We start from the raw sequence: 13,237 nt of genomic DNA on the forward strand, positions 1-13,237 counted from the left end.
TTTTCAAAACAGCTTTACAACAGGTACTGTTGTACTGATGTTACAGTTAATCACAAGCATAAAGAATAATCCTGAATGATCTTTTGAAACCCTACCTAGTTATTACTTAAGCATGTCTACATTGAGAAGCTATTGTAAAATAAATTACACCAGAATGTATAGCGTAAGAGCTGTTCTGCAACAACTTTTAGACCACATCAAGAGTATATTGAGGTTTGATTTAATATACCTCTCTGAGGGAAAACAAACTTTTTTCCCCATGTTTGCCATGTAAGTGAACTTGGAAGAGTTAAATACCATGTTCAGCTTCTGAATGAGAAAATGGTAATTCACTGACTGAATACCTGCGAGTTATTCATGTGCTGGAAATTGTTCTTTTCCCCACTGTAACACAAACCATTGCAGATTCAGTATGCAACAACTCCGGGACTTGGCAGGATTTGCTTTAATAAAACTTAACCCTGGATAAAAAATTACCATAGTAAATTTCAAGAAATACTTACATTCACAAGCAGCTGCTATGAGACGGCAAGCCAAATATGGAGGATCACAAGAAGGGAAGAAAGGTTGAACTATGTAGTTAGCAAAGGTGATGGCAATAATCGCCTGACTAGTTGGCTCAACAATTAGGAGTGAGGTCCACAAACGAATAAAAGCAATGAAGCTCCCAAAAGACTCCAAGATATATGCATAGCTGGCTCCTGACTTCGTAATAGTGGTTCCAAGTTCAGCATAGCAGAGAGCTCCAAAGACTGAAAAAATCCCTCCGATTGCCCAAATTATTAAAGACAATCCATAAGATTTGCTGTAGATGAGAACTCCTTTGGGAGAGACAAAGATACCTGAACCAATCATGTTGCCTACTATAAGGCTTATCCCATTTATCAAAGATATTTCTTTCTTCAGTTGCATTGTATTTTGGTTTCCATCCTGCATTTCACAGCTGTCACTGGGATCTGTCCTGTCTGATTTATTGACGGGGCTGTATTCAGCCAGTGAACTATGCGACTTCATACAATCTGTCCTTTCTCCCATTGTGGAAAGACTGTGAATTCTCCACGACTCCAAATCACAATCTAAAACAAAATATAGACAGCTGAAATCATTATAAAATTTTTTATCCCAGGACTTTCTTGCCAAATTTTCTTTCTACCTTTTTACCCTATGATTTACAAATGTAAATTGAGAAATTCCCTTTTGTTGCTTCATATGTTTTCTTACACAAAGGTAAATTCATGCATAGTTAAAATAAACAGAAAAACCAACACACACAGAGCAAGAGATAAATTCCAGTATAACTTAAGCTGAGAAACCAACTTCTACCTTTAGGAAAAAAAAAACCCACCCAACCAACCAACCCACCTGTAGGAAGGACAGAATTAAGGGATTCCAATGTTGAAAAGGAAGAAAGAACAGATAGAAACAAAGTGAGGTGATATAGAAAAACAAGCACTGTAAGACCAAGTTGCAAGTTCTAAGCATGAACACAGATCTACTGCAGTACTAAAAAAATTAATCAAATTATTGTACTTACACATGTAAGTTATGAGTGATCTAGTAACAGGGTTGCACATGTTAATAATGCAGTGTGAGCTCTTGCTAAGGGCAATATGAAGAGATACTTACTCCAGAATCCCCTTGATCCAACTCTCAACTTTTAACTGATACTATAGTTCGCTCCCTCCCCAAAACTGTTCCCAGTTCCCACTGCCTCATTTCTTGGAGCTATCTAAGAGTGCAGGCTGTACATGAAAAAACCCACAGTAGTTTCAATCCAAATTCCTCCATTAGCAACTGTATTTAACAGCACCTAAGAACACAGAAATGAAATAAACTTTTTCCTCTGCTTCAGAATTGAACATTTGGAAAAGAGCCACCTTCTTCTCAAGTCTCCAGGAAATTCTCCCATGCCTTCCTAAAGCAAGTTACTGCTCATAACATTTATTAGCACAAGAATATACTGATAACTAGCAGTAATTCTGAATAAGGCCCATTTTATAGAAGTTCAAGTAAGAAATAATCTATTCAAGGAACAGTCTTGTATGGAAACCAGCTTAAATTGCAAATGCACCTTTGATTACTAGGTTATCAGCTGCATAAAGAATAGGCCCTACATAATTACCAGAATGCACTACCATTCATTTGCCCTGCCCCTCATTAAACCCTCAGTGTATACTTGTATAGCTATTTACTATAGAACACAAAAATTAAAAAGTCTGGGTCAATTAGAATAAAGCAGCTGATCCAGCAGGGGGGAAAAAAGTTTTTGCACTTTTTTGGGACAACACTAATTTTACAAAAGGTTTTTTTATTCCAACAATAAACTTGTCAACTAAGAGAACAAAAACCCTGAGTATGGGGATTTTGAAAGGTCAGTATGCAATCACCCAAACTACATATATATCTATGCATCTAGTAACATACAAACATACAAGGTTTTGCTCATGCAGTTAGAGGCACACCTTTCTGGAGGGAAAACTTAATAATGATACTCTTCCTTTATTATGAAGCCAACACCTGTATACTACAGTACAGAAAATTTGACTTGACATCCCTGATCTAGAATAGTTTTAAAGATGTGAAAATGATAAAGATTATTTTCAATCAATAAAAAAGTAACTTCTAGAAACGCAGTACAAATCATTTACTGAAATACATTACATCATTCATCTCCAACTCATGAATCTTCTAGCTTTTTCCACATTAAAATAGAAACTGTGTTCTTTTAAATAATGCAAAATGAGATCCTCAGTCTGCTTAGTTAGATGCCTTTTGATTTATTTTCCTCTCAATATTTCAAAGAAACACTTTAAAGATGGTTAATTACTAAGTATGTATTTTATCATTTACACATCAGTCAACATCTTATCTAGCATCATACATACATCATAAGCCATCAAATTTCACACTTTTAATTAGACTAAAAACTTTCAACCTTCCAGAAACTAAACTCTGCTATTTCAGAACTTAAAAGCTTGAGTGTTATAATGAGGCGCCTCCAATAAAATTGGAGAGAGGGATCCACACAGTTTCTACAGATGAGTATGCCCAAACGGCAAAGGAAAACGAAAGCAAATTCATCTCACCAGTTGTTACCGGTTCTCCTTGTTATTTACTCTTCCATCTATCTTGTGCCAAGTTCACCTGCAGCCACATACTGGCAGATTTTCTGTCACTGGTGTAGCAGAGCTAAGTCTTCAAAAAGACATGTGGCCTATGAGCTTGTAAGATTATTTGGTTTGCTTTACAAGAGAAAGTTCAGTTATTACTGTGTAAATGAATATAAATTATTATAATAATCAATTGCAAGTATGATGCAATCATCAGAAAGCATAAATGTGTAAAACAGCAGGACAAATAATCAAAGCAGATGTCTTCATGACTAATTTGACTGTAAGAAATGGATTTAAAGAACACTTATGACCCATAAAAATAACATTCAACTCCAAATTGAGTCTTTTCATTTCTATTTTGACTCGGACAGGACACTAGTTGCAAATGTATTTCAGAAGGCAAATCACTCTGAACAAATGTCAGTGGAAAAAATAAGAATACTACAGCTATTATTACGACATCCGACTGCCAGTTTGAAAATATGCCATGTTCATTCTCAGCTCTTCCAGCTAAAGGATAAAACTGAGTAATATGTTAAGAATTGACTCATGGATGTAAAACATCATTTTAGTGATAACTACACAGCTTTATGATTTCTTACTCCACATATCCTAATCATCATTCCCATTTCTTCCTGGAACACCTTTCAAAGTACGACTTGTTCAGAAGCATAAACATTACTTTGAATACTCAGGCATTTTGGTGATTTGATTTGATTCAAATCAGTTGACTCATTCAAATCAAATCAAATCTGATGTGTTCACACACAGGCAGTTTTGCACTAAGAGTCTCCGTGATTTACCTCATGGTCTGAAGTTCAGAGGTACATTTAATTACCTGTAACTACAGATCCTGTCACTGTTCAAATGCCTCAATTAGAAGCACGTGACTGCAATTCTATACAACTTTGTTACTGATGACCTTGACTGTTTCTTGCCCTACTCTACTCTACCCAGGAAAGAACAACCACAATATCTCTCAATCTAGCTTGTTTTGTCCCCCAGTACTCTTTCTTCCTCTCTGAGTCTGCTTTTGTTATTCCCAACTTCACGTATCTGCTGACAACTAGGATTTGCATGAAGGTGTATGCAACAGCTCACTCAAGATTTGGCATTTCATTCTCTTCTCTAACCTTGGTTTTTTTATATCCTTAAAGCCTTCAGGGCAGGAATTGCTTATTTGCCTGGGTCGCGTGTCTTATTACACCACCTTTATGACAGAAACAAAACTATTGGCACGTTTTTTCCTGCAAGCACTTCACTTAATCTTAACTGGAACTAAACTCAGCAGCTTTGACCAACTGAAAAAAAAACCTACAAAGGAAGAGGGAGAGCAGAGACTAGAGAAAAGTGAAGCTATGTCAAGATTAGCAACATAGCGAAAAAAACACGTATATTAAAATCCATGATTCTGTCACAAGACCATTACTTCTGTGGAAACGGAAGACGAGCTTGGAAGAGGAGAACCAGAGACGAATAGTATATATTTTCTAATATACAACAATCCTGTAATACTGCAGCTAAAAACACTGTTAGAATGATCTCTAATGCTGCCAAAGCCTTGCCGCAGGACTGCTATGGGTAATGCAGGCTTATGCCTTCACACAAGCTAACACATGGATTTCCTCATAGCTCACCCTTGTGCAATACAAAGTCTTAAACTCTTTTTGCTGATCGTTGCAGCTGTGAGGAATCTTTTTGCTGATATGCATAAGATTTTTTTACTGAAATAACACTGCTGTTGATATGGAAAGCTTTGATACAAAACCAGGACAGAGTGACCTGAAACTAGGATCACTTCATTGTCTCACCAAAAATATATATTCTGATAAGGCCTATCACACTTTGGCCATGTACCAAAGGAGCTAATGAAGGTTAATGTGCAGTTAGCAAAGTACTAACACCACATTACACGGTGGCCCTCCTTTAAGAGAGGGGAAAGCGGAACCGTCCGCCAAGATCCCCTCTCTCCCACTGAGCAGGACAGCAGCTGACCTGTCATTTGTTCAACTTTGGGTGAACCTGCAAGCGGGTTAATGACCAATGTGAAATACCAAACTGCTAAAAGCTTACTATGTTTTGCTATATACTCTTATACAATACCTGCTCATAGCAAACATTTCTAGTGTTCTTGCCTCTGTCTTCCGCAGTTGTCTTGACTGCATAAAACAGTTCTTATTGTAACATAGCTTTACATATATACTTTGACTACTCACATGTACCAGCTGTAAAACTCCTATTTCTGAACACAATGATTGGCCCTTCGGGTAAGACTCAAGATTGCCCTACACAGGCAAACAGCATGAAAGTCTTCAGGGAGTTAAGCATCAACAGAGCAAAGGTTGTAAGTCCCAGAAATGCCTATTCCTTGCAATGTATATATTTAGGCACCTCGCAGACTGAACATTTAAGTGGGAAAAGCTTAGAGTTTGTGTAGCATGCACTTTTCTTGTTTCTGGTGAGAGAAGAATCACTTCCCTGCCATACATACAGTTAGCAGACAGAAGGCCCTTGCAACAAAAGCAATTCCCAATGTAAAGATCTAATCTGTTCAACCAAGTCTTTTCTGCGCGCGTATGCCAACACACCACTGTCAGTGCTATAAAAAACAACACAAACCTTTGATCAAATAGAACTGGTTGTAACGACCATTTTTTAAAAAAGGACAAGGTAGGTTTATCATGTAGAAAGGTATGGAAGAGAAGTTACTATGTCAATTATTCACTTGATAGTGTATCAGTGATGGCAGTAAGTCCTAACTATACACACCTGTGACACAGCTGCACAAGAGATGTTCAGCAAATACACATACTATCCACATGTTCAGACAAATCCTGAATAAGACCATGAACATTAAATGAGGGAAAGACCTATAATCAGCTCACAAACAGATATTCAGTTGCAATGCCTCAGAAACTTTTCAAAATCTCCTAAAATACCAATCCTAGACAAATCCACCTCAGTAACATTAACCTAGATTTTAAACCAAGTCACTTTGAAGTTAGGGAACTGTACTAGCTACAAGTGGAAAATAACATGCCACTATGTCCTTCACACTTCTAATTTATTTTTATATTTCCAAAGGAAAAAATAGAAGCAAGCTCACAACAAGGGACTTTGTGGTAGACAGTCTTGATTTAGACAGAAGTGAGGTTGGGAGTGCACGAAGCAGCTGCAACGAGAGGAACATCTGGTGAAATTTATACAATAAGCCCCAGATAAAGACAGAATTGACAATAATAGAGTTTGTTAACATAATTTATCTTATTTTTTATGCTGGGGTACAGAATTGGAAACCTCTCAAAAAGGGGGAAAAGTAATGTCAGAAGGCACATGCTTACCTACAAATCTATACCCATGTGTACTCTTTAGCTGTAACTTACAGTCACACCTAATCAGATTGCATTTAATACATGTCACTTAAAAAACACGTAAGCAATCAAAATCACTACCAAATGGCAGTGAGCAAAGACATGCTTGCCTGAGGGTATTACTAAACCCACTTCAGTTCCCTGCAATAGCTAGTTAGCAGATCAGTTATAATTACACGCACCCGCCACTAAAAAACATCCTGTTATAACCCGACCTGAGTACCAACCCTCATACCCGCCTGCTGCCAAACTAAATAAAACACGTGGCTCCAGAAAACCACCCTCAAGTCGGGATGTGCACGACATGACGGGCTGTCGCCGGCGGGAGCGGCGTGACGAGACCGGCCCTCAGGGTTCCGCCGTCGCGCCGCAGGAGGAAGGATTTGGGGTCATTTCGCCTCTCGGTGGCCGCGCCCCCCTCCCCAAGCGGTGGTTACTCTGTTCTCCTTATAAAATAAGCGAAGTTCAGACATATTTCACGCCTCCTGGACAGCCCCGGGAGGCAAGCGGCTGCCCCGCGCCTCAGGGCTGAGGCGCCGCCTCAGCCCTGAGGCGCGGGGCAGCCGCTTGCCTCCCGGGGCTCTCAGGGCTGAGGCAGCCGCAGGTGCTGCCGCTGAGGCAGCCTTTAGAAAAAAATAAATACATGGCATTTGTCGCACTGCCACCCCGCACACCTGCAGCCGGTCCGGGTCGCCAAAGCCGCCAGCCCCGGATGCTGCAGGGGAGGCGACGGCGTGGAAAGGCGCCGGAAACCTCCGCGCACGGCGCAGGGTGTGCCGCCGGCAGCCCCTGCGCCAAGCCGGCTGCTCGTCGCCCCGGCAGCCTTCTCCCAAGGTGGGAGGGAGACCGCGCTTCGCCGCGATGCCGGCCCCTGGGGATCCCGCGGGACCTCCCCGCCGGCTGTGGCGGCGCGGCCGCCCGCGTTACCTCCGCTCCTGCCGGCCGCGCCGTTGCGTGTCCCGGGGATGCTCGCTCGTTGCCACACGACACGTGATGGCGGCCGCTCCGCTCCGCCCCGCGGCCCCGGGCCCGCCGCCGCCGCCGCCTCCCCTCCCCGGCAGGAAACCGCCGCTGCCTGCCGCCTCGTCCGCCTGAGGGAGACGCCGCAGGGTCCGGCCTCCCGCCCGATCCTGCCGGGTTTACCTCAGCCCCGCCGCGCCCTCTGGGTGAGGAGGGCGGCGAGCTCTCGTCCCCCGCGCGGAATGGGCGATCACTTTCCCCCCCCTCCTGTTGCCGAGCCGGGAACCATCCTTCCCCTTTTCCTCAGGCACAAGATGGAGAAGAGGCTTAGCGCTGACGGTACGAAAACGGCGCCTTTTCCCCCCGGGCTCACTGGAGGAGCCGTGGGCCCGCGGCCTGCCCCCGGGGCTGCCGCAGGTGGAGGTGGGCCCTGCCCTCACCCCGAGGGGAGGTGAGGGCCTCGGGGACATAGAGCTCCTGTGAAACCCGGGGGGATGACATGGCATGAAGTTACAAGCACATGAGTTTGCTCGAAAATGAGGGCCTAAAAGGGTCGAAGCCCTTAAATCTGGTGATATTTTTGGGGACGACTACTAGGTGCTAAGTGCCAGCCATAGTGGATAGGGAAATAAAAAGGGAACCCCTAAAATACTGCCGTTAGTGTGTTCCTGCCCTCAAGAGGGGCACAGCCACACCCAAAATTTGGGTCCAGTAAAATACATCTAATGGATCTCTCAAAATCGTGATTAAAAGTGCCCAACCGTGTCTGAAAATAATAGTGAGTAAGCAATTTGCCGTTCAGCAGGCTTATGTGGGGTAGCGTAAGGAAGACTTGTTTGCCTTCCTCTACCAGGTTAATAGTTTTAGCATGTCTAAGCCAGTGAACTCCAGGCTACAGCCCCCTCTTAATGTTCTTTTACTGCCCTTTTTGCTGTTCCCTGCTAGGGAAAGAGAAGGTCAGTGTCTGGAAAGACAACGGGGCTCAGGAGACATGATAGTCTTTGTCTCCCTCAAAACAATCTAATTATCCCTCCCCTGGTCCATGATTATTATCTACAGTCTCAGATGAGTCAGAGGTGGATTTTTTCAATAGGATATACCGGGGTAAAAACCTTAGGGGTAAATAAAAATTATAAGGCTGTAAAAGAACAGGGAAAGGCAAACTTTGCACTTTTAATACCCATAAATGTGCTAGTAAATGCGATGGTGTAGTCCAGTTCTATTGCCACGAGGCTTACATTTCTAATTTCCATACTACTTCCTCTCTCAAAGCTTGTTTTATCAAGGAGGTTTTTTTTCCTTCACTGTCACAAGAGACAATCAGCATACAAAGCAACTGCTGCCCTCTGTATCTCCAGATATTCGTTACATTGTGTTTGGACAACAATGAATGAAGAAAGTATTATTTTGTTAGAAGTTCGCTTTTTAAGTGCACATATGGGAGAGAACTACATTAGACTTAATTTCCGAACTATACAGCACAATAGCAAAACAAACTGTCATTTGCAGGTCATAATCTGAAGGAGCCTGATCATCTCAGCTCTTTAATTGTCTTTGTTTCAACTCTTTGTTTGACTTTTGTTGGGTTTAGGTCTTGTGCAAGTACATGTAGAGGTAACTACGCTAAATCTATTACCTCCTAAAACTACTGACAATGTTGCAAAGCAGCAAACAAAACCAGTCTGCCTTCTTCTGGAAGCTTAACAGCCCTGATACATGACCTTGTTTTTAAGCCACTTGTACAGAACTGATAGAAGATAAAAAACCGCAGAAGACATCCCCGGAATATAACTCAAATTTCTACAATATGAAACTAATTGATTGCCATTATAAAGATAATATGAACCAGAAAGCAGTTATTAGATGGTAATAGTGTTTAGTCACTGTTACAAATATTGATAGTGCTCTATTTTCTGTAATACTAACACAGCATCTTTCAGGTAGATGGATACTTGCAACAGTTGTCTCGCACATTAATCAAGAAATGGATTGAGTGTGAATGTAAAAGATGCAGCTGATTTCAGTTGTTGCTACACTGCCTTTTAAGCTCTCTCATAAATTGAATCTACCGGAGACAACATTCATTCCTCCAAAAAATGGACTCATAAAATGTGAGCTAATTATAAAATTGCCTTTAGGAACAAGAAATAGGGGAGAGCTGAAAAGACATAGGAAACAAATTATTAGGCATATGCTGGAAGTACAGAGGATGACATTTTATTTTAGAACCTTGAAAAAGATCTATTGGAAAAAATGCCCATTTGGGGATTTCAAAATAGACGTTCACCCTTTGAATTCCAAAAACTTACGATACTGTAGAGGTTGGTATGAGAGACCCAAGTTCAGACATCATCGTAAGGCTAGACAATGCTTCTGAAGTGTTTGCAAGTGACCAGAAGCAAACTTCAGAATAGTCATCCAAATAAATATTTTTGTCCATTTTGGCAAGGTTCATAACTTTATAAATTACTTCTTCAATTTTACTATGGAAGCCAAATGTAAGTCTGGACTCCTTACTTTACTCCTTCTCTTCTTGCTACAGATTACCTCTACAAACTGTATGCCTCATCCCTGATCCTCTATAAATGGCCACTGGTAAGTTATCTTTATACAGGAGTGTACATTCTCTAAGCGATAGCAGAGAAAACCTAAAAAAAGACTTTGTTTCCACTGGATTTTATCTGATACTAATTTAATCAAGTTAAGATCACATCTCTCTTAGCCAGTGAGAACAAAGTCAAACTGAGTTTTGGTAAGTCTGTGAGTTTTGCCCTGTCTGCTTTTTTTTCTCTGACAAGTATTTCCACTTAAATACATCTTAGAAAATGTAATTCAACTCAAAAAACCTGAAGAATAAACAGATTAAATGTACCTAAACAAACCAAAATTCAACTTGCATCAGACTAAAGGAAACCGAATCCACAGGATATTAATTAAATGGTTTTAGAACGTGACAAAGCCAAAGTAAAAATTGCTGTTAAATCTAAGTGAATCTGAAGCCCAATCATCAGCCTCGTGCTTGTTAGCAAGTTCATTCTGGTGTGCAGGGTGAGTTTAAGCATATCCTTACTGCCTAAGTCCCCCAAGAATGTGTTGCTCATGCACTTAATTCATGGAAGAACGAGCACGTACTGAGCTCTTTAAAGGTCAGCACTGAAGGTGTGTTGTGTATGTGTAAGTAGTACTCATTGCTACATGGAACTTATGCTATTAACTATCATGGAGATGTTGCTTCCAGCCATGTGTTTGAGGGTTTATGTTGGTTCCTTTTGAAATGTTACCATACAGAGTGAGTCTTCGGACCACTTTCATGCTTCTTTTGAAATGTACATTCTGCGGACACAGGAGTTATTTGTAGGGATCATAAAATGATTCGGGACAGTAAATCTGTGACTTTAGCCAGATCCCAGCAAATGACAATTTTTATAACTACTTAAAAGCAGAGATTCTTTTTAGTAGTTTTCAACCTTCCTCATCTCAAACAACACAGTGTCAACCATGTACTCTGTAGTTTCAGGAGAGTAACAGAAATAGTTCAAAAGTGAGTGTTAAGTGCTTCTGTTTCTTTTCTTTGATTAAAGCTGAGTGACTTTGTTTACAAAAACAAATTAGCTGATCCTTTGCCCCTACTTTTTACCTTCCTTTTCCCATCATACAAAATTCTGCTGTAGGTGGTTTAAGCAGAGTAAGTATTACTTACAAATGAGAGTGACTACGAGAACCAAAATGCTAGGCAATTAAAAAAAAAAGTCTAAATTTAGGCTTCTAAATTTATCTTCCCCTGCTCCTAGTCTCCTCCTACTCCACTGGCTTTCAGCATTTGACTGGCTCTGGCACTTGCCTGGCCCCCTCTGTGAGGCAATTCTGCTCACTAAGCTGGCAGAAAACAATACTTTTGTGGAGGTTAGTTTTTTACTATCATAATCACAAAAGTACAAATGTGGAGTAAGCTAGGAGCAGAGAGAAAAGGAAGAGGAGGAGGTAGTGGAAAATGTCCCTTTAAGGACCAGAAACTGTGGGATGGCTCTGTCTTGTCCAACTACACTCTTATTTAAATACTCTGGAGATTAACATTAGGCCTTCTTTTATGGAAAACTTGGCTTCTCTGTACTGCAGTTTTTTAAAACAGACTGTAAAATAAGTTTTAACATCCCATCTTTTAATTTTATTTTTCCTATCTGGTTCTGTTGCCTTTCAGGTACCTTTTGCTTTTCACTGCCTCATCCACTCTCATCAAAGTTTATTATTTGCTTATACATGTCTTTGTTGCACATGATTACAAGCTCTTTTTGTTCAGTGCTGTCCATGCTGCAAAGCAGAAGTGGGAATAGATTATCTTCTAAAGTATGGACAAGTTTTCAAATGTTATCAGTAAAACTTTGCTAGGAGAGCAAAGAAACAACAGCAAAAAAATCCAAATCTTCAGATAAATTTCAAAGGACTCCAGTATTTTTTCAGCATTATTTTGCTTAATGCTCCAAACTTTCTATTTTCATTTTACTTTTTTTTGCTGCTGTAGTCTTCTCTATTACAAGTGGAACGTGCAATACATCATGTTTTTCCCAGTCAATTTTGGGGCTTTATTTGGGAAAAATAATCCTTTGTAGTTATACTTATTTTTAAAGAAATAGTTTGACTTAATTTTTTAGACAACTAAATCATTCAACTCGGAGACCCTACCCTTGGATGATACAAATTGTCTTATCTATGTTGAATTAACTTCGTAAGGATCTGGCTATTTATTGAGAGTGGGTGAATCACTGGCTTCATTTTCTTGGAAAACAACATAGGAGTTAGAATCATTGTTTCACCAAGACTTAAAAAGCTGCAGGGGTTTCTAAAGATAATGCTCTTTGTCCATGTCTGTTTTGAAGGCTAATAAAAGTGATTATGTATAAAAACAAGCTAAGGAGGATTTCTAGCTGTAAAAAATAGCTTCTTAAGAATAAATATTTTTTTCTTGTTTGAGGTCCCAAATTAGTATGTGGGTGTGCATAGATTATGAAGTCCTTAGTGGTAGTGTTTGTAACCCAATTTCCCAGTATTTAGATAAGTTTCTTTTGGACGAGACAGTTTGAAGACATCTGTTGGTTTTTTTACGTTATGCAACTCTCAGCCTTCTAATACGACTGCTCAGACTTTCTTCAAAACAGTAAAGTTCCTTTCTGTTACAGATTCTTCTATATTATTGTCAGTCATTTTTTGATATACTTTCTTCACTTGTGGTACCTGTCTCTCTCTCTGATTAAAAGCAGGAGTATGGAAGCTTAGAAGAGTCTAATAATACTCAGCAGTAGTTACATTGATACCCTATTTGTAAGCAGCTAGTTACTAGAGGCTGAAGCCAATGTTATAATTTTGTTTGTGTTATCATGCTGAGTCCAAACTTTGCAATTTAAATTCAACCAGATGTTTCTTAGCAGAGCTACTTCGAATTCAGCATGCTAGAACTCCATCAGTTCTGACCCACTGATGCATCTTTGCTTTCAGTGCACTCCTGTTACTTTTCTCCTAATTACTGAATTACCCTGAAATGTTTGTACAATACAAATAAATTTGTACCTTCTATAAAAGAGTTCCCTCCCATTTTATTTAGAGAACTTATAATAGCACAGTACTTTATAGTGGTGGGAACAATTGTTGGGTGAACAGATGATAAGGACAGCCTTTATTCCTAAAACTTTCAGACTTCTGCAGGATTCTGTAGTTGTATTTGCTCGAAATTTAGGCTGTCTTTAAAAGTAAAGTTTTCCAAAACGTAAACCCAAAGACCTTTCTGTATAGATTCCCACA

General features: G+C 40.2%; 1 protein-coding gene across 2 annotated transcripts in view; it reads right to left on the minus strand.

The window, feature by feature from the left end:
- Positions 1–7,460, minus strand: part of SLC7A6 (solute carrier family 7 member 6) — a 31,450-nt gene extending 23,990 nt beyond the window's left edge. The window contains exons 1-2 of one of the 2 annotated variants that reach the window (XM_050903831.1): positions 7,412–7,460; positions 504–1,076 (exon numbers count right to left, since the gene is read on the minus strand). In XM_050903831.1, the coding sequence (XP_050759788.1) occupies positions 504–1,035 (532 nt within the window). In that variant the 5' untranslated portion in view covers positions 1,036–1,076; positions 7,412–7,460. Of the gene's footprint in view, positions 1–503; positions 1,077–7,411 lie in introns of those variants that run through there. The other variant, XM_050903830.1, reaches the window with a different exon arrangement.
- Between the last annotated feature and the right edge of the window lie 5,777 nt (positions 7,461–13,237).

This window comes from Gymnogyps californianus, chromosome 12 (assembly GCF_018139145.2).
Source record: "Gymnogyps californianus isolate 813 chromosome 12, ASM1813914v2, whole genome shotgun sequence".
Taxonomy (NCBI): domain Eukaryota; kingdom Metazoa; phylum Chordata; class Aves; order Accipitriformes; family Cathartidae; genus Gymnogyps; species Gymnogyps californianus.